The sequence below is a fragment of the Odocoileus virginianus genome, chromosome 2, assembly GCF_023699985.2.
Source record: "Odocoileus virginianus isolate 20LAN1187 ecotype Illinois chromosome 2, Ovbor_1.2, whole genome shotgun sequence".
Lineage (NCBI taxonomy): Eukaryota > Metazoa > Chordata > Mammalia > Artiodactyla > Cervidae > Odocoileus > Odocoileus virginianus.
In genome coordinates, this window is record NC_069675.1 from 13229215 (window position 1) to 13256896 (window position 27682).

The following is a 27682-nucleotide window of genomic DNA, read 5'->3' on the forward strand; positions in this document are numbered from 1 at the left end:
TTGACATTCCACCTCTAGAGTACACGTTTGAAAGAGAAGCTTGCAAAGGGCAACACGTACCAACAAAGGCATGGATGGTGCTACCATGGGAGGTGAAACACCTAGGTGGGAGCTTGAATTGGGAGCAAGAGTCAGGTGGGTACCAGATTCCCCGGCTGTGAACATGCCCGTCAGGGAGACCAGTAGCCTGATTCCTTCCCCTGGAGGGGCAAGAGAGGGGACGGAGGCAGTGGCGTGCCGTGGGGACTCGATTTCCCTTCTTGTCATTGTTTTCCTTTTATTTCAGTGAGACACACACACACACTGCACTCACACACACACCCGCTGTGGACCAGCGCCGGCCACTGGAGAGTCTCTGAGCTGGAGGTGGACGGGGCAGGGCGGGCGGCTGCCCCTTCTGCCTCTGGGCCCACGAGGCAGGGGTGGTGCTGTGTTTGGGGACTCAGTGTCACGCGGGGGGTGGAGACTTAAGCGTTGGCCTTCTTGCTACCACCGCCGGGGCTGCCCACTCTCCGATCCAGCCGGCTGTAGGGCTCGAAGGCCGAGGAGCCCAGTTCGTAGCCAGCAGGCAGGTCCAGGAGCGGGGCGGTGGAAAAGCAGAGTGCCGGCGGAGGGGGCGGCAGTGGGGGCGAGGCCGAGGCCGAGGTCAGCGGGTTGAGGTGTGGGGCGGAGTTCCTGGGGTCACCCAAGGAGGTGCCCCTGTGGCCGGCAGGCAGGCCCGGTGGGCCGGGGGTCAGCGCCAGGAGGCTGGGGGCCCTGGGCACGGACAGCAGCCGGCCGTGCTCCAGAAGCCGCAGGATATTGGAGGTGGCGAAGGCCTTGGACGCCGAGGAGGACGCCCGCTTCTCCAGGTCTCTGCTCTGGTCTTTCTTCTGCTTGGTGCGGCGGTTCTGGAACCAGACCTTCACCTTGGGGTGGGGTGAGGGGAGGGGAGTCGGCGAGGGAGAGGGGACAGGGAGTAGGGGGGAGCAGGGGTGCAGTGAGAGAGGGAAGAAGAGCAGTCAGACTGTCGTCAGGATCTTCCCGCCAGCAGCCTAGTTGGGGAACAGGAGACCCTGGCCCCCCAAACCCACTGCTACCCTGACTCCTGGATGGGGGGAGGCACAGATGAGGTTCCCCTCTTGGCCCGCACGGCTTTCACTCTTAGCCACCCCCACTTCCTACTGTCTCACCTCCCGCTGACCCCTAGCCCATCTCTGAAGGGAGCTCCCTAGCCCATCTGGCCTATTTGAACCTCTCGGCATCCCCCTCCCACCCCATCACCTATAAAGCACCTCTCAACATGACACCCAGTATAAGAGGATGTGTCAGGGTGGTGCAGGACACTTCCAATGGCCACATTCCCCAAACTGGGGATAGAGAGGTGCCAAGTACCCCACATCCTAAATGGAGCCACCAAAGAGCGGAGACCATTCTCAAGGCTGATGAGACGAGGAGAAGTTGCCCTCTGCCAGCACCAGGCACCAGGCACCTGGCACTCAGCATTCCACCCCCCCCCCATCTGTAGAAGGAAAGGAAGGCTGGGGGGCAGGCGAGCTCAGTGGTCAGTTCTGCGGGCCCCTCACGGTGATGGGATTTTCTCCCCTCTCTGGGGAAGGACAGGGTGCTCCCCCAAGGAGGCAGGTTGGGAGTCCTGAAGTGTCTGAGGAGGAGGGACCGACAGTTGCTCCCCAGTTGGCAACCCTGTCAACTGCTGCAGCACCCAGGTCCACGTCCCCAGGAGCAGAGAGGCTCCCTTCTCTGGCTGGGAGGTGCCGGAAGGCTGGCAGTTGGCTGAGCTGTGTGCCAGCTGGGGACCGTGGAGTGGAGGGCTGGGAAAGAGAAGCACGGGGAGACCCACCGGTTTCCTCCAGCCTGGGAGGACAGAGGGAGGAAGGAGAGGCGGGGAGGAGGAGCAGGGCCGGGAGGCTGGCCCGGGAGAGGATGAGGGCAGAGCTGAGGCTTCTTGGGGCGATGCCTACCAGGCCCCCTGTGGGAGCAACCAACCCTCCAGCCAAGGCGGTGGCCATGAGGCTCCTCAGGCCAGAAGGTGCCACCCTCCCTGCCCTCCTGACCCCAGTGGGGAGGGGTACCACACTCCCCCCTCCTTTCTAGAGGCTTTCTAGAGGGCTCTTCCCCTGCATGTCCCTCCAGCAGAGGGTCATGCCTGCTCTGAGTGGAGGAGGGAGGAGAAGAAAAGATATGAAATACATATGAGTTGGGTGTTTTCAACAGGATTGATTGCTTTTCGATAAATGAAAGTGACCAGGGAGCTAGGGGATCTACCAGAGGTTGATTCCTGCATTCACTCACTTGCTCATGCATTCAGCAGATGTGGACTGAGCATCCAATCCCTGGGTTGGAAGGATTCCCTGGAGGAGGGCATGGCAGCCCACTCCAGTATTCTTGCCTGGAGAATCCCATGGACAGAGAAGCCTGGTGGACTACAGTCCGTGGGGTCGGAAAGAGTTGGACAGGACTGAAGCTACTTAGCACGCACAGCACATGTGCCAGGCACTGTTCTAGGCAGCAGGATCCTCGCCGTGTAGGGTGGGCAGGGTAGCGGGGCAGACAGATGATAAACAACAAATACGAGCGAACAGGTATAGCTGTCGGTGGCAGTAAGTGCCTTGAGCAGCATCTCTCAAATGATTCGTGGTGAGGAGTCACTTTTTAATGTTTCCAATCTGTTGTGGACCAATACTTTCGTAAAATACAATTAAAGTGAATTGTTAGAAAAACTGCTCTGTATATTTCTAAACACGTACTCTCCATTTCTGTATTAACTTGGTATGCACAGACAACAGCTGTGGATTGGCACTTTGGGGACCCCATGGAGAGAAAGGGGGCACAATAAGGAGAGGAGAGGCAGGGAGGCAGTGTCTTATCAGTGGGGTGGCAAATACACCCCCTCTAAAGAGGTGACATTTGAAGCTGATATCAATGAAGGGCAGTCAAGCAGGAAGGATGACTCGGCCAAGTCTGGCTGAAAGATGTGACTGTTAGTCACACTGAAATTTGATTGCTCCAGGAAGAGGTCCTGCCAGATCATTGGGGACATGACTCTGTGTGTCCCTGTAATCCTTTCCCCTGCTGGGAAGCCTTCTGGGTTCTTGGCCAGGCACCACCCCCAGGGACCCCTGAGTTTCAGGTCTCATCTTTAAGATAAGGACAAAAACACCTGGGTTGTGGCAGAGCTCAAACAGGAAATCCTTGGGGCCCACACTCCGTGCGAGGTGTCCTGTTCACCTTCCCTGTTCCTTCCTCTGACCTGGAGGGGGAGGACAGACTCAGAGGTCGTGGTTCCTTCCCTCTGGACCCTGAGGATATAGCAGGAGAGAGACTGACCGCTGCCCGCAAACACAGGGCAAGTAGGTACAAAGCGAGCGGCAGTAACAGGGTGCGACCCGCCAGGAGGGGAGCTTTCACAGGGGCTCCTGTCCTGTCCTGTCCTGGGTGTAACAGGGAGGGGAGGGCCTTCCTAGAACAGCACCTGGTACGCAGCAGGCAGTCAATGATATATTTGCCCAAAAGTATGGGTGAATATATCTTCCCAGTGGTAAAGAATCCACCTGCCAATGCAGGAGACCTAGCAGACTTGGCTTTGATGCCTGATAGGGAAGATCCCCTGGAGGAGGAAATGGCAACCTGCTCCAGTATTCTTGCCAGGAAAATCCCATGGACAGAGGAGTCTGGCAGGCTATAGTCCACGGGGGCACAAAAGTTGGAAACGACTGAGTGACTAAGCACGCATGCATATGCAAAGGTGAATATGCTGAGAACTCCACAAAATTCTAGCCATGTAAACTTGGCAAGTTAATTAGTCTCTCTGAGTTCAACTTTGTGAAATGGGAATAATATTACTCATAAAGTCATCTTTTCTTTTTTTTTTTTAGTGTTCTGACTGCATTGTGTGACCTGTGGGAACGTAGTTCCCTGAGCAGGGATCAAACCCATGCCCCCGACATTGGAAGCTTGGCGTCTTAACCATTGGACCACCAGGGAAGTCCTGAAAGCTAACTTTTTAAGATTAGATGAGTAATGAATGTGCCTGCTTTACATTTTGGGCATGGTATTTAATTTCTCTGTGCCTCCGTTTCCTTCTCTTTAAAATAAAAATAATAAAGAGCCATTCTGTTGTACACTTAGCTTTTGTCCCTGGGTCTTGGTCCAGAGCTCTTTGTTGTTCATAACCAGCCCCCTCTGAGCACACCTGAGTTTATGCTAATGAGGTGACTCAGGGTGAACCCCTAGTTTTAGAATGGGGGTTGGTCGAAGAAAGACTAAACCTGTAATAGAGGGTTGGAACTTTCATTCCCTTCCCTCCAGGAAGCATAATGGGTCTGGAGACTGGGTTATAAAGACTCTTGAACAATGACGTTTCCTCCATGCACTCTCCCCTCTACATCTGGTTCTATGCATCTCTTCTATACGCCTATTTCTGAGTTGTATCCTTTATAATGGGGTTTCCCTGATGGCTCAGTGGGTAAAGAATCCCCCTAGCCAATGCAGGAGATGCAAGAGATGTGGGTTCCATCCCCGGGTTGGGAAGATCCCTTGGAGCAGGAAATGGCAATCTACTCTAGAACTCTTGCCTGAATAATCCCAATGGACAGAAGAGCCTGCTGGGCTACAGTCCAAGCAGTCACAAGGAGTCGGACATGACCTAACACAGCATATATGCATGCATCCTATATAATAAATACATTTGTAGACGTAAATACAGTGTAAAGAGTTTTCCTGAGTTCTGTGAATCATTCTAGCAAATTATCAAACCTAAGGAGAGGGTGTGGGAACCCGCCTTGTATAGCTGGTCATAACCTATGGCGTGGGTGTTACCTCCAGGAGTTGAGGTCAGAACTGAATTGAGTTGTATTGTTGGACACCCAGCTGGTATTGGAGAACTGGCTGCTGCTGGTGTGGGAACACACCACATCGTGTCAGAAGAAAAACCTCACACCTGTTCTACGAGCTGGTGGTGAGGATCAAGCAAGTCAGAACACATCTAGCACTTAGAACAATGCCTGGCACACAGGAAACTCTCAGCGTTAATAATACTGTATATTGTCTGCCAAGCTCCAGGGCCAGGGGAAGGGGAAGGAGGCTGGTAAGTTGTAACCAGTCAGTTGAGGGTTCTTTGAGGGTCCACTGTGTACCCAGTTGTGTGCTGGGCTCCCCAAGGAGGCCTGAAGAGCAGATGTGCCCTTCAAATACATTCTTGTTTTGCAGAAATGCACACGGGTCGGTGCCCGCCACCCCCCCCCCCCCCCCCCCCCCCGCCACACACACACACACCACACTTTACAGGTCAAGCCATGTGGAACAGGCCTTGCAGTGAGGTCAAGAAGCCTCAGGGAAGGCTTCCTGGAAGAGAAGGGACTTGGCTTTGACCTTAAAGAACAGATAAAGGTGGCCTGTACTGGCAGGGCAGGGAAGGATGAGGACTGAGGAGTTGTTGGCCTGGGCATCTGAGGTGCCCTTGCGAAGAATGTTTCAGAGGGGGGAGTTGGGGGGGTAAACTACGTGAGGCAAAGGGAAATTAGGCCAAACAGGAGGAGGGACCCTGTGCCTACACCTCAGACCCTGGTCTGAGGGGTCTCCCTGGCTCCCTCTACACGCTCGGCCCCGCCTGGCCACTGCAGGCCTCCTGGACAGAGCCTGGCTGTCCAGCCCAGCTGAGCTCAGCTAGAGGGAGGGCCCAGCTGCCCCAGGCCATCTGCTGGGCTGTTTGGGACTCTACAGGGGCGGCTGGAGGAAAACAGGCCAGAGGGAAATGCCCCGGCTTGCAAGACAGCAGGGCGGTGTGAGGAGAGCCTCCCCAATCCTCCCCAGACCCACCTGCTTCCTTCTCTCCTTCCTCTCCTCGTCCCTTCATGCATCCTGGTTTGGCCCTTTTGATACATTTATTGGTACCTCAAGCTCTTTACTTGTAGCTCGACTTAGAATCTCTGAGTCTTTTTTTGACAAGCTCCAGCATGGTTGCCCAGTATACAGGCAGCATAAAGGGGCCAGATTGGTTGTCCAAATCCTAGTTCTGGAACTTATTCATTGTATGACCTTGGGCATCATAACCTCTCCTGATGGGTAAAATGGATATTACTGGTTGCTACAATCACAGGGTTGTAGGGGTTAGCAAACTAACATAACTAATTGGAACAGTGTCTTCGCACAATAAATATTGGGGAAGCATTATTATTATTACTACCACCTTTTTGTTGACTGTATTGCACGCCCTTACAGGATTTTAATTCCCAGACCAGGGACTGAACACGGGTCATGGCAATGGAAGTATGGAGTCCTAACCACTGACCCCCACGGAATTTCCCACTACTACTATCATTATTATTTAGATCTATTAGTTTGAATAATACTGCTCCAATACTTTGGCCACCTGATGCAAAGAGCTGACTCACTGGAAAAGACCCTGATGCTGGGAAAGATTGAGGGCAGGAGAAGGGGGTGACAGAAGATGAGATGGTTAAATAGCATTGCCAACTCAATCGACTTGAGTCTAAGCAAACTCTGGGAGACCGTGAGGACAGGGAAAGCTGGCGTGCTGCAGTCCATGCGGTCACAGAGTCAGACACAACTTAGTGACTGAACAACAACAACCAGTCTGAAATGCCTCCATTCACACAGAGTAGGTGCTCAGTTTACAAAAGTCTTTCCTTTGGGTCGGGCAGACCACTGCTAAGTGCTAAGCCTTACCTGGGTGAAGGGGGAGTTCAGACCTTTTCTCTCCAACAGGAGGTTCTGAGGCTCACTGGGATGAAGGGAGGATGGGAAAAGGCCCAGAATGTGGAAATGAGAGGTCCCCAACCCACATTTGTAATGCCTCATCTCTTTCCTGAACCTGTGCTCCCAGCAAGCCAACCCTGCCCCATGCCTTTCTGCAGGCTCCCTCCTGCACCAACAAACACTCCCTTAAGCCACTGCCTTCATCTTGAATGTCCCTCTCTCCTATCTCTCTGACCGTTCCCCAAATTCCATCCAAAGGGCCTGATAGATCCAGAAGTGCCCCACTACCCCACCTTCAATGGCAAATGCCAACTTTCTCTTGTCAGCACTGTGTTTATTTGCTCTGGTTTACCAGTAACTTTAAGCCTTTCCCCAACAGATGTCTGAACTCCAAAGCTGGGTTTCCGGGCAGTAGCCCACCGGCCTCATACCCCAGGGCACTCCTGGATGCCAGGGTAGCCGTGGAATGGCCCGGCCCTGCCCTTTTACCTGCGTCTCGGAGAGGTTCAGCTGGCGGGCCAGTTCGGTGCGCTCACGGCCCACCACGTACTGGCAGCGCTGGAACTCCATCTCCAGGCGGTAGAGCTGCTCAGCCGTGAAGGACGTGCGGGTCCGTTTGGGCCGGTCCAGGTCCAAGCCCTTGGGCAGGACAATTTCTCGGATGGTTCCTTTGGCATCTGCAGGGGTTGTGAAAGGAGGCAAGTTAGTTCACTAGTTAAGGATGTAAGCCACCAATGAACATCTTAATTAGAGGCTGTGTGGGACTTCCCTGATGGTCCAGTGGTTAAGAATCTGCCTGCCAATGCGGGGGACACAGGTTCGATCCCTGGTTCACAAAGATCCCACATGCCTCAGAGCAGCTAAGCCTGGGGGCCACAACTACTGAAGCCTGGCCACCTAGAGCCTGTGCCCCACAGCAAGAGAAGCCATCACAATGAGAGCCTGAACATTGCAACGAGAGTAGCCTCCTGCACATAGCAACAAAGACCCAGTGCAGCCAAAAATACAATAAACAAAAAAATTTTAAAACAAGAGGTAGCATGATCTGATGGGAAGCTCCTCAGGTCTGGGCCTGGCTGTGTGACCTCTGACAAGTTTCTTACCCTCTCTGGGCCTAGCCTCCTCAATCACCCAATGCAGTATCTTGTGTATGTGAATGGGCCTCAGTACAAATGTCAGGTTTATCATCCAGCCTGGGCAGAAGGGACTCACTCTGCCCCAGCCAGGATTCTCCTCCTTGGCAGAATAAGAAACAAATGTAAAGAGAAAATACCAAGTCCTCAAGTGCAGAGGAAAGGATGGTTTAGAATTGGATTTGATCAATCAGATAAGGCTTACTGGAGTTGTCCAGAGTCAGGTCTTAAGTCCTCTGTGTGTGTGTGTGTGTGTGTGTGTGTGTGTGTAGCATGCATGGGTGCTCTCTCTGTCCACAGACTCTCCTGGGGTCCCTGAAGAGGCTCGCTGGTGTGGAGTGGAGCTGGGATCCCCAGGAGGAGCCTGAGGACCACTGCCACTGCATCAAGCTGCTGGGGTGCCTTCCACAGGGGGAATTTCTGCCACTCCCTATGTGCTGAGTCCTGGACAGCAGGGCCCCCCTCCTGGGCCCTGGACCAACGTCACCCATGAATGGCATCTCCAGTATTTTGAAGCCTACTTAAGAGAGGTTGAAAAACCTGCAGCTAACATTTGCCAGATAGTCCCACTTAAAGAACGCAGCTAAAGCAAAATTTCCTGGAGGTGGCGGCGGGGGGAGGTGGATTATAATATATACATCAGCCTTAAGTATAGGGGCAAAGATGATCCATGTTTGAATCACACACACTGATGGTTTCAAATCTAGTTATTAGAAAAGTTTATGTCAAAAATTAGAGTGTGGAAATATGTAGCAGCGTATTCTGTGCATGCTTGTGTGTGCTCAGTCATGTCCAACTCTTCGACATGGACCATAGCCCACCAGGCTCCTCTGTCCATGGGATTCTCCAGGCAAGAACACTGGGGTGGGGTGTCAATTCCTACTCCGGGGATCTTCCCAACCCAGGGATCAAACTCACATCTCCTGTGTCTCCTGCCTTGGCAGGCGGATTTTTTGCCACTGTGCCACCTGGGATTTACCAAACCTCCCCCAACACACGCTCTTGATAATAATAAAGCTAAGCTAACAGTAATTTGCCATTAGTGTCAATGGGAAACTTATCAACTCAAGGCAGCCCTGATGAAGCACAGGTAACACAGCAAGCCTCCAAGGCTGCAGGAACCCCACCCCTCTCCAGAGGGCGCGCACAGTTTCCAGTGCGGTCAGAAGCTTTAGCAGCCTTGGCCACTCGCAATAATAGCTGACATCTCTGCAGTGCATGCTCTGGGCCAGGCACTGTTTTAAGTGCTTAAACCCTCCCTATGTCTCAGTGAAGTTGGAAATGTGATTATCCCCATTTTAGAGATGAGGAAGTAGAGGAACACATTATAAGTACCTACCCAAGATCATACTGACAGTGTTTAAAAACTCTAGAAACACCCTCATTTTACTTAAGGAATAGCCTCTTTTAGTAATTCTTAGTGATTCCATTAATAGGTTATAGTGAAGAGATAGATTATAGACATCATGCGTAGAAAATGGAATCTTCTAACAGGCTCATCATTGCCCTGGAAGACGCAGGAAAGGAACTGCATTTGGGAGGTGCTGACTGTCAAGAGGCTCCTTGTGAGCCATAAGACTGCAGAACCTACTTTTAGAATCCCTGTTCTAGAGGGTGAACCTGGGATCTCTCCCTCCAAGTCCTGTAGTATACTTTATGAGACTGGTTCTGCTTACCTTCTATTAGGGCCAGTTAATGTTCCCCCCTCCAGGAGGTACTCTATTTATTTGGCTGCATTGGGTCTTAGCTGTGGTGTGTGGGATCTTAGTTCCCCGACCAGGGACTGAACCCGAGTCTCCTTCATTGCAGGGTGAGTTCTTAAGCACTGGATCACACAGGGCAGTCCCACTCCAGGGTGCATTTTGGTTCTTCATAGGCTCCTGGCTCGGCTCACAGGTCATACCCCTGATCTCAGAGGTCCAAACACCTTCGTGTTCTCAGTCAACCCTCAGGGAGAGGGTAAGCCTGGGGATGCAGTCATGGCCCAGAGGCTGTCCCCCACCACTGGGCTGGCCTTTCCAGGGTGCTGGGCAGGACACAGCACATGGATGGGAGCCTTGCTCTAGGCAGGCTGGTAGAATCAGGCTTTTCCAAAAAAGCTTCCCCCCTCCAATACTTTCTACATTTCAAAACGGTGGGTTAATGTTTGTGACCCCATTGTGACTGGGTCCTCTTTGCTCAGGTTCTACTGTTTCCAATTGGGAAATCAGGCTCAGAACTTTCCTCACAACACCCAACGAACCCATCTCCAAAGGCACTGATTTTATTAAAAGTATCTTGGGGGGTGTGAAGAGGAGAAAGGGTGATGGATGTCATATATAGTGCCGGAAGCTTCACATCCACTTCCGGGGGAGCCTCTTGGAGCCCACCTGAAGCCCTGAGCCTGCTCCTGACCTCTGATGTCAAACCATACAGCCCTTCCCCTCCTTTCCTCCTTGGAGAGGAGCTAAGAGGGGCATTCCTGCCTCAGGGAGCAGCCGAGGGCAGCCCTCCTCCACAGGGCCAGGAGAGGCAGGAGCATGGAACAAGCACCTTGGACTTGTCCCCAGATATCCCAAAAGTGAAAGTGAAAGTCGCTCAGTCATGTTTGACTCTTTTCGTCCCCTTGGACTATAGCCCGCCAGGCTCATCTGTCCATGGAATTGTCCAGGCCACATACAGAAGTGGGTAGCAGTTTCCTTCTCCAGGGGATCTTCCCAACGCATGGATCAAACCCAGGTCTCCTGCATTGTGGGCAGATTCTTTACCTTCTGAGCCACCAGGGGAGCCCCAAGGGCCGTGCAAATGAGCACAGGAAAAGAGGTTCAACCCCGCTAGCCATCAGGAGAAAACAAACGAAAACCAGGAGAGAAATGATCAGAGGAGCGAAAATGAAAAAGAGTGAGAGTTCCAAAGGCTAGTGAGGATACCAAGAAACTAGATGCCTCGTGCATTGCTGCTGGGAATGTAAAATGGTGCAGCCACTCTGGAAACTGACCTGGCAGTTTCCTAAAAGGTTAAACATATATTAACCATGGAACCCCGTAACCTCATTCCTGGGCAATTTACCTCAGAGAAATGAAATCTTAGGTTAACATCAAACCTACAGGGGGATATTCACAGCAGCTTTATCTGTAATAACTCCCAAATGGGGACAACCCAGGTGTTCCTCAATGGGTGAACGGATAAACAAACCATGGTGCAACAATGACTGTAGACAGACACAACAATTTAGATACATCTCCAAATGACACTGAGTGAAAAAACCCAAGGCAGTCCTTCAGATTATGTACTGTATGCTTCCATTTATATTACATTATCAAAATGACAAAGTTGTAGAGGTCGCAAACAGATGTGTGCTGCCAAGGGGTTAGGGAAGGGGGACTGTGGCTACAAAGGGGTAGGTAGCAGGATGATGTTTCTTGGTGGTGTCAAAACAGTTCTGAATTTTGATTTCGGTGGTGGTTACATGGATCTGTAAGTGTAATAAAAAGTCATAGTACTATATACTAAGAAAAAAGTGTATGCAAAAAATGGGTGAAATCTGAGGAAGGTCATTAGTTAATTATATTGAATTAATGTCAATTTCTGGATGTTGATCATGTATTACAGTCATATAAGATGTCACCATTGTGAGAAGCTAGGTTGCAGATACATGGGGCTTTTCTACCATTTTTGCAACTTCTTGTGATTCTCTTACTATTTCAAAATAAGACATTAATAACAACAACAACAACAGAACATGCCAAGAGGTTAGAATGATGTTTTGTCACAGAAACTGACAAATCTGTTTGTGTAAAGAATACAACAGAAGCTCCTAAGTGCCTCTGCATTTCACTGGTAGTTTGTAAGATGATTTAAAATGATACATAAATAAATCTTTGTCATTTCAACAGTTATGCAGTTATTTTAGTGTTTACTAGAACAAATTTAAATCTATGATTTTACATACTCAGCATGACGCTAAAGTAGACATTTCATTTGAAAATATAAAATATTCTTTCCACAGATTTGCCAGTTTCTGTGACAAAACATCAGTCTAACCTCTTGGCATGTTTTGTTGTTGTTGTTTGCTAAAATATTAAGTAAATAAATGAAACATGGATGTAATAGAAATGGTAATGGTGGGATTCAGATTACTGAATATTGGGAAAAAATGAAATAAGGAGTATACAATTAGAGCCATGGATATATACTGACAGAGTCTATGATAAAGGGGACATTCTGTATGTCTACGCTCTCAATGCAGTTAAGTAGATTGAGGACCATAAATTATCCAGGTTTGGAATAAAATTAGGTTAAATTCATGTCTCACACCATAAAGAATAATGCTTCAAATGGAATAGAGAGCAAATTGTAGACTGTAAAATGATGAAGGCATTACAATAAAATATGAAAAGCTATTTTTATATTCCTAAGCTTGGGAAGAGTTTTCCAAGCAAGATGAAAACCTGGAGTGTAAAGGAAAAAAAAAGGATATATTCAACTATATTAAATCTAAAAACTTTATATGACAAAAGCATCAAAACCAAGATAAAATACAAAGTACACAATTGAAAGTATTTTTTAAAAGGCAGAGAAATAATATCCAGAATATATAAAATACAATTAAGAGTAATTATATTAAAAAGGGGCAATAGTCTAATAGAAAAAATGGTCAAGTAATTTTTGTGAGCCATTCACAGAAAACATCCAAATGGCCAATAAATATGTGAGAAGATGAACACAGCTTCACAGTAATCAGGATAATGCAAGTCCAAGCAACAATGGATAATTTTTTATCTCCCATAAGACTGGAGAGACATTAGTAGATGATTAGTAAAGCAAAGATGCACTGTTGGTGATTCTACACTCCCATTAACTGCTGGTAGGACCATAAATTGTCATAATCTTTCAAGGCTGCATTTGTCAAGTTTATAGAAGCACATAATTATTGCCCCAGCAATTTTATTTTAAGCAGAAACTCATGTGCTCCAAGGTATACATAAAGATGTTTGCAGCAGCATTGTTCAAAATGCTGAAAATTTGAAAGCATCCTGAGTGTTCCCCACAAGGGATACAGATGAACAAATTATGATACATTCATGCCGTTCATATTTAATAAAATACCATGTAGCTAAAAGAATGAGGCAGTATCCATATAAACTGACATTAAGTGAAAGAAAGTAAGTAGTACTATCCCATTTATGTAAATAAAACAACTGTGTATATTCAACCATTCAACATAAATTTTTAAAATGCCTGCATGTGTTAGTTGCTCAGTCGGTCTGACTCGGCAACCTCATGGACTGTAGTCTGCCAGGCTCCTCTATCCGTGGGATTCTCCAGGCAAGAATATTGGAGTAGGTTGCCATTCCCTTCTCCAGGGGATCTTCCTGACCCAGGGATTGAACCCGGTCTCTTGCATTGCAGATAGATTATTTACTGTCTGAGTCACCAGGAAAACTGTAATAAATGCCTACTATCTGCCAAATAGTACTCTTGCACCTGAGGATATAGAAATGAGCAAATTTGACAAGGTCCCTGTTCCTGTAGACCTTGTACTGGGGAGACAGACAGATAATAAATTAAAAAAATGAATATGTAGAGACTTCCCTGGTGGTCCAGTGGCTAAGAATCCTGCCTTCCCGTGCAGGGGATGTGGGCTGGATCCTTGGTTGGGGAACTAAGATCTCATGTGCCACAGAGCAACTAAGCCTGAGTACTGAACTACAGAAACCCACACATCCCAAGGAAGACCCAACGCAGATAAACCAAACCAAACCAAAACAAAACCCAAAATCTAATATGTAAGGTAATGACAAATACTGTGAAGAAAGTAAAACCACAGGATGTTTCTGACCTTCTCCAAATACCTAACATCCAATAGTCAGTGCTTCTGTGCTTGCTATTTTAGCTAGGACCAGCAGAGGAGACCGCTCATCAAAGTCAAGCTAATGGATAAACCAAGGATGCTGCTCGCCAGTGTTTCCAATTCCTTCCAGGCACACAGTAGGATTGCATTCATTCTCTGCCCTTTGAAATCAGACGTGGCCACATGATTTGTTTTAGTCAAGAGGAAGGGATGCTGTCACTTTCAGGGAACATGTCAAAAGCCAGGTCTGGATTTCCCACCTCCCCTTCCCTCTACTGGGATGGTCCAGAGGCAGAAGCCAAGCCTGAGCTTCATCAGCCTGGGATTCTGAGTACCAAGACAAGCCCCTGCCCACTTGTGATGGACTTACCAAGTGACTTAGAAATATATTTCTTTGTTAAACCTCTGAGGTTTGAGGTTGTCCCTGCAGCAAAATTTAGTCCCTCCTACTGACAGAGCCCTCTTCCCTGAATTGTTGCTTTTCTAGGTGGAGTTACGTGTGGGGGACACCAGGAAGGAAGGACAGCTTAATTCCAGAGCCTCTGGGTGGGTAGGGTCTTATTAGGGTGAAATGCATGAGTCTACGTGGAGTGAAGGCTGAGCTTTGCTGCCCTTTAGGTCTCCTCAAAGAGGGGTGAGCCTCAGGGGTACCAGGGAGCCTGAATTCCACCAGAGATCCTTTGCCATGGGAGAGGTGGTGACTCCTGCCTGATTACAGATAGCTAATGCTCTTGACCTCCAGCACCAAAAACGACCATCTCCCACTACCTCTCCCAGTAGACCCCCTCAAAGCCCTACCCAGACTTCATCCAGGTAGCACCCAGCTAGTTACTTTACATGATAAGCTGTTAACACACTCATTTTAAAATGTAACAATGTCCTTTCTGCCTTAATCTACAAATGAAACATAATCACTATGAAAATTCCTTATAAAAAAACCCTCATTCTCCAGCTTACTGGAAACATTGAAAATGGAAGAATAGTTGAGAAAACATGTGCAAGAATGAGGAGAGAATTCTTGCATTACCGTTGCAGCAAAATATACTACAAATCTACAGCAACTAAACTGGTGATGCTGGCACACGAGTTATGAAGCAAATCCACGCCTATATGAGGAATTGTGATATTATCAAGATGAAAGTTCAAATTAGTTGGAGGAAAGACAAGATTACTCAAGACCTGGCTTTTGGACAGTTAGTGCATCATCTGGAATAAAGTCATTTATCTCACAGAGCATGCAAAACTATATACAAGATGGATTAAAACTTTAGATGTAGTAAATAAATCTCTGAAAGTGGAATAAAAACACTAATGAGTTTTAAAAAATAAATAACAGATTTGAGTACCTAGAGAAAAAAACTGCTGCAGGATGATAGACAGTTAAAAGAAAAGCGACAGATTGGGAGAATATTAATAATACATGCATAACAGTCTTAATGTCTAGTACACAGACAGCCTTTATAGTCTAACGAATAAAGTCAAGCAGTCCAGTAGGAAATTGTGCAAATTATATGAAAGGGTTACTAAGAGAAGAAGAAATACTAGTGGCTTATAAATATGAAAAAATACGCCCAGAGGGACTTAGAGAAAATGAAAATTAGAATAGAAAAGAGATAACTTTTTTTTCAGATACTTTATCAGACTGGGAAAATTGTACCGGCAAAGGTGAGCAAAAATAGGTTTTATCAAGCTCTATTGGTGAGAATACAGGTTAATAGAGGAAAGGTTTTTCTTGAAGGACAATTTCACAGTGTCTAACCTAATTTAAAAATGTATAGTTCTTTTGTTTCAGAAATTTTACAGAGGTTTCTACCCCAGAGAAATATTGTATATTTCATAAAGAGCCACTGTTTGTAGCAGTTTGTAAGAAGGGGTGGGAGAGAGGAAAAGCTGAATGTTTATCAATAGCAACACTGTTGATGAAGCCACAGTAGAGTCATGCCTTTGGTTGTGTGTAGACATTAATAAGAACGAGGTACATCTTCATATACTGACATGAATAGGTGTCCACCGTATACTGCTACATGAAAACAAGTTCATGTGTACAAGCCCAGTTTTATAAAGAACAACAGGTAAAAGTAAAGTGTGTATGTGTGTGTGCATGGGCTTATATCTATATAGAATTAAATCTGGCAGGATGGACACCTCTCTTTTCTGTTCACTCTGTGGAGTGGAAGCTGGTAAGGAAGGAAAGATATCCCCCATCTTACTTCATGTATTTCTTTATTATTTGGTGTGTTGCAAAGACCGTCACAGTCTGCAGACAGACTATTTTAGCAGTGTGCAAAAAAAAAAAAACCCACTTTTGTAATATATAACTTACATATTTATGTTTTCAATTACCAAAGCAAGTCTAGGAGGTTATATCTTGGGAGTGAAGTGCCTTGGGTAGGGTAAATGAAGAATTTTCAACTTACACCTCATTTCAGCTTGAATTGGTTTTATAATTAAAAGAATATTTTATGCTTTAGAAATGAAAAGACATGAGAAAGAAAAACAAAAGACAAATTATAAACTCAACAATTGTAACATATATTGAATTTTTGTAACAAAAATTTTTAGAGTATTCTAAATTATATAACATATACATTATATGTAATATATGTGATATTGTTACCTTTGACTGGAGAAGAGCTTTCTAGTTGAGAACTAAAACATAGAAGCCCCCAAAATTTGAGTCAAAAACAACGACGACAACAATCACCCAACTCACAGCAAGGTTAAATAAGAAAAAGAAGAAAAAAGAATGAAATAGATCTGGGGATGTTTGCAACATATGTCACAGAAAAGGGGATCATTTTCTTTCTATATAAACATACTAAAATATGTGTATATTTGTATGTTTAAATATGTTACATATATGTTATATATTTATGTAGTCTATACATAGTTTACAACTATAAAAAAAAACAATGAGTAAGCCAATAGAGAAATGGCTATGCATATGAATGAAAAATTCACAGAAGAGGAAATAAACATGAAAAATAAGTATATGAAAATACACTTCACCTGACTAGTAATCATAAACATCAATAAAACAAGATTTTTTTTTTCACTTGAAAAGATTTTGCTCTAAAAGACTAAGTACATCCTGGGTTGGGAGGATGTGGGGGAGAAATGGTGTATTTATACACAAATTCCAGGGGTATAAATCAGTACATTTTGGTGTTTAGAAATATCAATCATAATTTTAAGTGTATATACTTGGATTTAAAAATTTCTCCTCTAGGAACTTACCCTGTAATTATATGCATACCAGATATATGTGAAATGATGTTTATTATTTTAAAATTTTTATCATGAGAAATTTCAAACATACAAAACAAGAGAGAAAGAGAGAAAAAGAGAAAATATAATGAATTGTGATATACCTATCCTCCAGCTTCAACAATTATAAACTCAGTAACAATCCTAGCTCTTCTATCTCCCTATAACTTTAAGCAAATCCCAGTCACTGTATAATTTCATCCTGAAACATTTTTATAAATGTTTTTATAAATCATTTTATAAGTATCTTTAAAAAGCAATCACAATACTACTGTCACAATTAGAAACATTAACAACCATTCCTTAATATAATAAAACGTCTCACTTGTTTTCATATTTTTCATATTGTCTCATAAATGAGACTTTTTAATAAATCTGTTCAAATTAGGATACAAAACATTGAAGTATTGTTTGTAATTGTGAAAAAGTAGAACCATCCTAAATATCCATCACCAAGGGACTGGTTAAATAAATGTTATTATATCTGCATAATATAGTATTATGCAACTGTTAAAAATAACAAGGTAGTTCTAGATTGAAAAGTATCTATTAAATGAAGAAAAGTTTGCAAAGAAAAACCTCACTCTTGCAATCTATAACTTATTTATGTTTTTCAATGTCTAGGGAAAGTTTGGGAGGTTGCATCTTGGGAGTAAAAGTGTATTATGTGGGGGAAATGAAGAAATTGCAACTTTTACATGATATAATAAAATGGCATGGATTGATTTTGTAATTAAGAGATTTTATACTTCAGAAAACAAATGACATCAGGAAAAAAAAGGACAATTTATAACCCCCCAAATTGCAACATATATTGAAAGCAATGAGCCACTGTCCACAGTATAGAATTTCTAAAAATCAATAAGGAAAGGAATATTTGAAAATTAAAATGGTCACATGAAATGAATTAATAGATAGCAGAAGTGCAACTGGCCAATAAACATGAAAAGATGCTCAATTTCACTGATAATCAAAGAAATAAAAATTAATATGCCAGTGAGGAACTTCTTAGCAAAGATGTGTGAGATTTATAATGTCTAATATGGGGAGAGGGCAAAGGTGGGGGTCTAAATTGCTGAACTTTTCTTCCCCTGAAAGAACAATTTAACATCTATCAAGATAAAAAGTGTGAACTGTGATAGCAAGACTTGGGGGTACAAGCACTTTCACGCATTGCTAAGGGGCTTAGGTACCATCTTATTGAGGACCCTTGGGCATTATCTTTCAAATTACAAGCACAGATACTCTTTGACCCAGTAACCTACTTTCAGGAACTTCTCTAACAGATAAGATCCACACATGTGGAAATGACCAAGGAACAAGCATATTTAATATAGCATTGTATATAATAACAGAAGATAAGAAAAAAGCTAAATGTCTATCATTAGGGCACATACATTATGGTCTATCCAGTCTCTAGAAATGGAATACTATGCATTTGTAAAAAACTTAACAGAAGTTCTTTGTACCCTAAGATACACTGGTAAGTGAAATTAGCAAGGTGCAGGAAAATATATATAGATACGACCAGATGCATAACAAGCAAAAGGAAGAAAAAATAATGGACTGGCTGACAGAATCATAGAAATGATTTGGAATAACATATTGGAAAGCCGTAAATAATGGCTGCCTTTGAGCCCAGTGGGAATTGGAGGATGGGGAAGGAAGGGAAAGAGATTACTCATGTGTACTTAAAACAACTTTTTGATATTTGAATCAGATGAATTACTATTTTAAAATTAAACACATTAAAAAATTTTAGAGTGTAACTCTTTTTTTTCTACATGAATTTTCAATCGTGCTTTTAATGAAAAGATCATAAAGTAACAACATCTCATCACCGTACATTAAGACTGCAGGCTCTGAATGGAGAGATCGGTGACCAGCTTCACTATGACACTTGAGGGCTGTGCATCTGCAGCTCTGACCTGAAGCAGCAATTTCACTGCTAGGAATTTATCTTTAGGAAACACTCAAGGGCTCAAAGACCTGGGCATTGGGAGTTCATTTCTCAAGCTCTCAAACTTCCCCAGTAACTGAAAAAAATTAATAGGTAAGTTATATATTACAAAAGTAAGATTTCCCACAAATTGCTGTTTTTCATTTGATAAAATTTATTCAATCTTTCCATCTAGAAGTGCTTCATTATTTTTAACAACTGCATAGTACTACATTATGCAGCTATAATAAAATTTTATTTAACCAGTTCCTTGTTGTTGGATATTTGGATTGGTTTTACTTTTTCACAATTACAAAGCTTCAATGTACCAGAGGAAAACAACAGGAACACCCTTCTAGAGTTTACGAAAATCCGCTTTCCTCCTCCAAAGGAGGAGGGGAAATACTGTGCAGAAGGGGAACAGTGTGAAATGGTTGGGTGGAAAAGATGACCCCAGGGGGGTGAAAAAAAATTTTTTTAATGGTAAGTTCCAAGACAGCTTATGTAACGTGTATATAAGAGGGGAGAAATCTATGAAAGCACACTGGTGGCTATTTCTGGGAGCTTCCTACCACCTTTTTTTTTTTTTAAAACCTTGAAACCGTATTGCTTTTCTTAATTTTTTTTCCATGTGGACCATTTAAAGTCTTTGTTGAATTTGTTACAATGTTTCTGTAAACGTTTGGGTTTTTTTTTTTCACAGGCTTGTGAGATCTTAACTACCCCACCAGGGGTGGAACCCTACCCCCCCACCCCTGCATTAACCACTGGACCACCAGGGAAGTCCCCATATTGCTTTTTGAATTCGAATGCTCTGCCTGTTTTGTTCCCATCTATTTTGTGAGCGCTGTCTTCTTCGCTGGGTGTCTTCCACCCGCCAAGCCCTGGCTGCCAGCAGCTCTACGGCGGGCGGGGGAACAGACAAAACACAACAAACCTAACTTTAATTATCCCGTTATTTCAAGCTCCAACCAAGGAACGGAGCCCTGTGAATTGGACGGGGAGAAGGAGCGCAGATTTACCTAATTATTAATATTTCCCTGGTTGGCTCTGCAGCGGAACCTCCCCCAAGCAACTGCGGAGAACTGGGAGACTCACTACCGCCCGGCGGGCCCTGCTCTTGCCCGGCCTCCTCGTCCAGACTCTGCCTGCCTCCAGACTGCCTCCGTGTCCCTGGGGACCCAAAGAACGAGTAAAAAGAACCATATTTGAGCTTTTTCGGGTTTTATATTTCAGTGGCCCCCGAAGTTGACGATTGCACAAAATTCCAAAAATAGGGTGCCGTCAACTTTCTAGTTTAAAGATTATTCTGTGCTCTGGCATCATCACCGTTTCATGTTAGGAACGCCTTTGTAGCGTCAAAGAATAAGGAGGTGACTGCAGGACAGACGTTCTTCCCGGGGAGGGGCGTGGCGGCCTCCTACCTAGTGAAACCAGAGGTTGGTTTTGCTTCCTCTAATTCATTCGGCAGATATTTACTGAGTGCCGACTGTATGCACGCGTGATGCGTCTGGGGAGACCGCTAGGGTTTGGCGGGTGCGGTGTCTACCTCCTACGTGGTCCCTGCGTGGCGCCTAGGGGACCCGGCTTGCACCCTCCTTCCTTGAATTGTTCGCCTACTTCGCTCCCTCGCCACCAAGGCCCTGCCGCCGCCCCGGCGGGCCAGGGACCTCGTATGTCCCCGCTTTCCAGATGGTCTCTCGGTTGGTTGTCAGCGCCAGCAGCCCCACCGTGTTGGTCTGGCACGGAGTTGCTTAGTCGCTCAGTGGTGTCCGACTCTTTGCGGCCCCGTGGACTGTGGCCCAGCAGGCTCCTCTGTCCATGGGGTTTTCCAGGCAAGAATCCTGGAGTGGGGTGCCATTTCCTCCTCCACTAGCACACAGTAGGTACTCATTAGTTTGTGGAATCAATCAACTAGCAAGCGAAGGGCAAGCTCATGGGAAAACGTGGGTGAGTTGGGTCGGGGGATTTTACTGGGGTCGGGGGTGGCAGTAGAGTTTCACAGTCGCGCCCCCGCCCCGCCGCGCTCGCAGCCCTGGCTTTTCCAGGTCCGCCCTCTCTTCCGCTTTGCAGGCCAGATTTCGTCCTGGCGCCGCCTTCCCCTTTTTGCGGTGTCCACTAGTCGAGACCATCCAACCTCCCTCCTGGATGCGGACGGAGTGGGGCAAAACAGGCGCACAGACCACCCGGGTCCCGGGGATCCCTGGGTCGGCCCACTCGCCCCGGAGTCCTCTATCAGAGGTTTTCACACTGAGGTACGCAACTCCGCGGGCTGTACTGCCGGTAACCCGCTACCCACTTTCCGAGGAGGGTCAGGCAGATTTTTAGTTTATACTAAGCAAACAGGAAGTAAAGACAAAATTCATATGCTTCCTATACCGTCCCCCACCTCGCCGCCCATTTAAAATACAAATCAAAGAGCGAACTGAGAGGGAGCTTGGGTTGGTTACTTCGGCCCCAGACTTGAGTCGGGGTAATTGAGGAAATGGCGTCGAGCCAACGCGAGCCTTAGAAGCCCTGTCTAGCTCCAGGGGATGCCCAGCTTGTGCGGAGACTCAACGCGTTTGGTGCAGCCGAACAAAGATCCAGGGACGCACGCTGCGGCAGTCCGCTCCCTTCCCTCCAGTTCCTAGTACCCAACAACTGTCCCGGCCTCTCTGCCCGGCTGGGTCACCCGGGGGCCACCTAGAAGCTCTGACCTTTCAGGCGCGCGCGGGCGCGCGTCTGCGTGTCTGCTGCGCGCGGGATGCTGGCGGCGGGTCCACAGGCACCCGAGTTCAAGAGACCAGCCAGGGCGGCAGCACTAGCTGAGCCCCAGAGGAGCCCCGGAAGGCCCTTCACAGCTCCCAGAAAATGAAAGTGTGCACGCAAGACACACCAACAAGACGACGCATTTGTCTGCGGGTCTGCTTCTGGGGGTGTGTGTGTCTTGTGGGTGGGGTGGAAGCATGGATATCAAGAAAAAATAAAGACCTAAAATGATAGGGTATACCTAGACCCGCCGTGAGATATGTGGGTCCTTCCGCCAAAAACAAAGCAAAAGGAAAAACATAACAAACATAAAATGAAAACAATCCTAGGAAAATAAAAAAGAAACCTAATACTCCCCACAAGCTCCCCAAATAAAACCAAAACCAAAACCAAAACCCCCAAAGCACAACCCCCTGCATGAATCATTTAAAGCTTTCAACCACTGCCTGGGAGGAATGGTCGGTTATCTCTTAACAGACTTATGTCCAGGCTCAGTGCCAAAGTCTGGTGCTGGGAGGGCCCAGACACAGGGACTTGCAATCCAGCGGCTCCTTCCAATACACACTCTGGGTCACCGACTCCATTGCCAAGACACCCCATCTGGGGCTGGGTGGGGGAGCGGTTGGCAGGTGTGCCCTCGTGGAGTTGCCATGACTTGGGTGGGGGTTGAAGACGCTAGGTCCAGGTCGAGTCATCCTGGGTCTTAGGACTGCTGCAAATCCAACTGGAAAGCAGGTGATGCCGTTCAATGCTGAGTCCAGCCCTGGCTGCAGAAGGGGTTTGACTGTTCCCTGGGTTGCTACTAGCTCAAGCCCCCAAAAGGCTTGGCCCCTTGCCCAGCATCCTCAAACAGGTCCGCAGCGTCCAAGGCTCTGCCTGGTGTATGCCACGGTGCTATTTCCACCAATACATTTCTGCAGCGCCGGTCCAGTACTGCCCTCAATTCTCAGGGAGCTAGACCCTGCTAAATTCAATCACCCCTTGCTCCAAACTCACATCCACAGAAGGAATTGTTCAGTCATAGCCAGAGGCCCTGGGCACATCTATCAGGATCCCAGGCGAAAGCATTTCTGCTAGTGGGTGTTGGTGCTGCAGGGGTGAGGGGAGTAGTAATTCACTCAGTCTGAGGATTCCTGCAGTTTTCCTGTCCGCCTGTTACGAGACAGAGGGGTGCTGAGTCAGGCCCAGGATGTCACAGGTCTCAAGGTGTGGGAGTGCACTGGGGTCACCTCTGAACTCTGCAGACTCAGGCCCAGGGGGCAGCGCAGAGTTGAGGAGGCCCGACTGGGGTTTTGAGACTGGCAGGTCAGAGGGACGCTTTGTGTGTGCTGGGACCAGCGCTAGGCATTGTTCTTAACATCTGCTGGGTGGGTGAGGCTGGTGGACGGCCATTCCCGGATCTGTCCAGAAGCGTTGCTGAATTGACTCTGAGTCCATTTGAGAATCACCTAAGTGCATCTGAGTGTGTAAATCAGAGCATGGACTGTGAGGTTTGGGAATTTGGGGTGAGACTTGTCCCCCCTCTTTTGACTGAAGGGATCCCGGCTCTACCGAAAAGGCAGTCCCACTCAGACCGCAGTGAACTTGGAGCTGCAGCTTTCTTTCCACCTGCTTCCTGCCCACGGCTTGTCTTTTCCAAATGCCCCTGTGGAAGCCTAGCTGTGTCCTCAGTGGAGTGTCTGGGGTGCCTGTTGTGTGCACACCCCTGTTATCTCGGAGCCTTGCTTGTGCCCCTGTGTGGCGTGAAGCGGCCTCCATCTTGAGGAAGGGGATATGGCAGGTCGGCCTTCCTGGCTCCCTGACCCACATTTTGCAGGGGCAGGGAAACTTCTGTGATTGGCTGTGCGAGGGTTCCTCGAAGGGGATTGGGGAAGGCCGCACTGTGTGTCTGCAAGGTGGCACTGGGTCTCCTTCCATCAGCCAGTTCCCGTCCCCTTGGCTGCTCACACAGCCTCTGGGGCCAGGGGTTGCGGTGGGGGAGGCCTCTGAGGAAGGAGGCCCACGGCCTGAAGCAGTTTTAGTCTCCTTGGAGCTCCTACCCTTCTCATTCCACAGAATATTTATGAAGATCCTGCTGCTTGTTTGCAGTTTTATCGACAACATCTCTGACCCTGAGCACAGGCACTCAAGGGAAGAGCTATGCTTTCTTCGTTCAGATGAGGAAACTGGGTCACAGAAAGGCAAAGAAACTAGCTGAAGTTCAAAGGGCTATAAGCCTTGTATTCCAAATCAGTTTCACGGAATTCCAGCACCAGGCCTTCCTCTTATTCCTCTGCGTCTTGGGACTCCCTCAACAGGTTTGCTATCTTGGGGTGGAGCCCTCAAGGGAGCAAGGGCAGAGTGGGAAGGAGGCAGAAAAAAAGACTCAGAGAGAGTGGGGCTCTTTCCCAGAACCTTCACCTTGCCAGCAACTTAACAGCAGGCACACTAACCGCCTACTCTCCCCCACTGTTTGGTTTCCTCTACGGGTACTTTAGGAGGATAGATCCTTGGAGGTCAAGGGCAAAATGTACTGTCTGCTTAGAGCTCATTGGGCGAGGGACCAGGGTGCTGTGGATTTCCTTTCACCAGTGCTGGGCCTCTGCCCTGGGCCCAGTGGGGCCCGGAGTGACGCAGGTGACTCTGGCTAGGAGGGATTAGCGGTAAATGACGTCCCTGGTATCTGAGGCCTGTAATAACCGCCTTGTCGCTAAATGGAAAAGGACAGAGAGATTTACGCGGGCCCTGCATTTACCTTTTATTCTTTTAAGTGAATAAATACCTCCTCTGTACTCTCTTCATTCTGTTGTCTAAGCGCAGTGGCGCTGCTGTATCACCTACATGAATTTGGGAAAGTACAGCCGACGTGCACACTAGCTGCCCCACATCCAGCAGGGGGTCCATGATTGCTCCTGGAGTGGGTGGTCTCTTGGAGGGCATCATTTTTGATCCTACCTTCTATGAGTCAACACCTGGGAGTTATCTGTCATCACATGCGGACACAAAATCTATTCCATCTGCACGGAGTGAGAGCAGAAGGGATGGTAGGTGGGCACAGAACTACAACTGTTCAGGCAGAAGGAAATGAAAAACCCACAGATGAAGTGTGAGGTGGTAAGTGTCCTTAATCTGGGAATGTGGGCTTAGGCGGCTGATTTCTCTGTTTCTGGAAGCCTTGCAGATTTCCTTAACGGAATTCCAAACTGGCTGCTAACGCCTTGTACACAGGACACCCCACAGTCTATGGAATGGATCTAATTTAATCTCAAGTGCCCAAGAGGTCCACACACCTGTTGGCTGGGGACCACCTCCTTTGACCCCCAAAGCCTGCCCCGGATCGGCACTGAGTGACTCTACCTGGCCGGAGCTTCCTGGGTTTCCTGAAGACCAGGGTCCCCGAGTCTGTGTCCGGGATGGTCACCAAGCAACTTCACACTGGGCTGCCTCCATGCTGTGCCTGTAGCCCCATTCCCAGAGTCACCCAGACTCAGCAGCTGTGGGGAAGCCGTGAGCGACCAGGCCAAGGTGTCTCAGTCTGTGTGTGGGTAGCTCACACACGGCCCAGCCCAGATCAAACTCGGGGGTCCTGGAGCTGGTTTCCCTTCCCTAGGCGGTGGCCGAGGAAATCGCTCCGGCTGATTTCCTTCTAGGCCTTCAGGCTCGCAAGAGAAGCGATCAAAAAGAAAGGGCAAGAAAAATGCAGCGGGAGGAACCGGGGGCAGCCGCTCCCCTCGAGTGGCCTCTTTCCGCTGGGTCTCCCAGTCCGGGACTCTGGGATGGTGGAGGAAACAGACCTCGGGCTTCGCCGCGGCCTAGGGACGGGCTTAAGGCAAGACCTCGGAATCCCCTTTCTTCTCCTATCTTGCTGGGCGAGGCCCGGATCCGGCGAAAGGCGAGCCTAGAGCTGGGCGTGAGGCTGGCTGTGGGGGCCGGGGAAGCCGCAGCCTCTCAGCGAGGAAGCCAGGCAGAGCCGGGCACTCGGACTCTTGCAGGAAGGGAAGGCGGGTAAGGCAAGCTCGGCGGAGGAAATGGCCGGGAAAGAAGAGAGGAGGGCGAAGGGCGAGGGAGAATCGGAGAGACGCGAGAAGCCAGGCCGTGAGAAGGCCGCGCCGAGAGCCGGCTGGGCCCAGGCGCCGCGAGGAAGTGGGAAACGCGAGAGCGAAGCCCCGGTCGGCGAGCGCGGCGCACGCCGCCCTCTGCGTTCCGGTGCCGTCTCCCGGGAGCAGCCCGTGCGCCTGCGAGGCCGGGACCGGGAAGCGGGGCTGGGCAGGGAGCGGGGAGGCGCCCGGCAGCTGAGCGGAGCCCGGGCCTTCTCCTCCCGCGGTTCCGGGCGCTGGTCCCTCCTCGCCCTGACCCCGCGGAGCGCTCGTGACGCTTTTCTCCGCACCCGCCGCGAGGGCCGCGGGGCGGGGACTCGGCTCTCCGCATCCCGCACTCTCATCTCGGCCCCCGCCACGGTAACCCGCCCGGGTGAGACTGGAGAGCTGAGCATCTCAGGGTAGTGAAACGGGAATCTCTCCCGTACCGCTCGCCGCTTTGTCCCCTGCACTCAGCTCAATGTCCAGCACACAATGGACGCTCAAAATAATGTTTGCTGAATGAATGACTGGACGACGATCGTCTGAATGAATATAGGACTTGGGAGGTGGAGGCTGCAGGAAGGTCGGAGGCCCCGGAGAGGCAAGGGAGGGGAGTTCAGTGGGCCAGGGCTTTGAGCCGTCCCCTTACCTCGCACCAAGATGCGGCGGCAGTGGTCTGCCTCGCCGAGCCCCGGCTGCCCGTCGCTGTCGGCGCCGCTCTCCCTGGAGCCCGCAGGGCTGGAGTCGGAGGTCCCGGCAATCTCCCTGGGGCTGCGGCCGCCCGCATCTGCGGTCGAGTCTTCTGCTCCGCCACCGTCCCCGCCGCGCCCGCTCCGCGACTCCTGGCGTGCGGGGCCGCGGTCGCGCTCAGCGCCCCCATCGCCCATGCCGGCCGCCACCGCCGCCTTCGCCACCGCCTGGCCAGCCTGGGCCGGCCAAGCCCGCGCCTCCCCGCCCCTCGCGCCCCCGGCGCCCCCCTTGCCCCCCTCCCGACTCCTCCCTCTCTGGCCCCGCCCCCGCCCGGCCGCCCCACCCCTCTCTGCTGATTGGGCCCGAGTCGGGGTTCTCCGACTCCCAGCGGCGCTACGGAGCTGCGCTGGGGGTGGGGGGTCGTCGGCCCTCCTCTTCCACCTCTAATCTAGCCGCACTCGGAGCCCGGCAGAGGGAGGCCGAGGAGGCCCTGGGGTACCGAGGAACGCCCTGCATCCCTCCTAAAGTTTATCAACTCCCTCCCCCAACCACCAGCCTGCTCCCCTCCCCACTCCCTTCGTCCCCAGGGAAGCGCAGCCTCCGCACTCCGGCTCTTTCAGCGGAATCAATAACCAAAGTGTTCCAGGAAGGCGACCCCGGCGAGACCGAGCAGAAAACAGGAGGTTGGCCTTGCTCGAGTACTTGGCGGGGTAGGGGGCTGGGGCTGGGGGCTCAGGCCTGGGATTCAGTGGCCCCACCCCCCAGATTCATACCTCCACCCACACTCAGGAACATAGCCCCCTCCCGGCGCTCCTGGCGGAGCAAGGCCAAGAGTGTGGTAAAAGAACCCGAGACGGCGAAGCAAGGGGGCGAGGGGACGGTCTGCACTCGCCGGGGAGAAAAGACTGGTTGCAGACCCATAGCCGGGTTTAGTAGCCGGGAGGGTCGAGTGAGGCTGCGACTGTGGTAGGCTGCAAAGACCTGGGACCCTGCGGCTCAGAGGCCTTCAGAAGCGGGATCGCATCCCTAGACTGGGACAAAGGTGAAAAAGTCTCCCTGGCCCCTCCATTCCCCCACTCTCGGACCTGCGGAGGTCTCCTCTCCTCAGTTCCGAGTCCCGGCCCGCCTCGCTAGGCCGGGGAGAGGGGGAAAAGCGGAGGTGAGCGCGGCTGAAAGCCGAGCTGGCCTTCAGGCCGAGCAGTGGGGTCCCTGGACCCTCCGAGTCCCAAGCGCTTTGTGAGGTTCCCAGGGTTCTCCTGAGTCCATCTTCTCTTTTGACAGTGCCAGGAGAGGC

The 27682-nt window shown here is 49.0% G+C and overlaps 1 protein-coding gene across 1 annotated transcript; it reads right to left on the reverse strand.

The window, feature by feature from the left end:
• Positions 1 to 257: 257 nt before the first annotated feature.
• VAX2 (ventral anterior homeobox 2) lies at positions 258 to 26585 on the reverse strand. Its single transcript, XM_020872905.2, has 3 exons — positions 26348 to 26585; positions 7207 to 7394; positions 258 to 908 (listed from the first exon to the last, which is right to left on the reverse strand). The coding sequence occupies exons 1-3, from the start codon at positions 26583 to 26585 to the stop codon at positions 468 to 470; spliced, it is 867 nt and encodes a 288-aa protein (XP_020728564.2). The 3' UTR covers positions 258 to 467.
• Positions 26586 to 27682: the final 1097 nt, after the last annotated feature.

Bases quoted from the DNA above. Each gene is read 5' to 3' on its own strand.
- VAX2 (XM_020872905.2), bottom strand. From the start codon at position 26,585: ATGGGCGATGGGGGCGCTGAGCGCGACCGCGGCCCCGCACGCCAGGAG. The intron at 7,395-26,347 runs GTAAGGGGACGG...CAACCCCTGCAG, and splicing joins CCGCCGCATCTTGGTGCGAG to ATGCCAAAGGAACCATCCGA. The intron at 909-7,206 runs GTAAAAGGGCAG...CCCCACCCCAAG, and splicing joins TGAACCTCTCCGAGACGCAG to GTGAAGGTCTGGTTCCAGAA.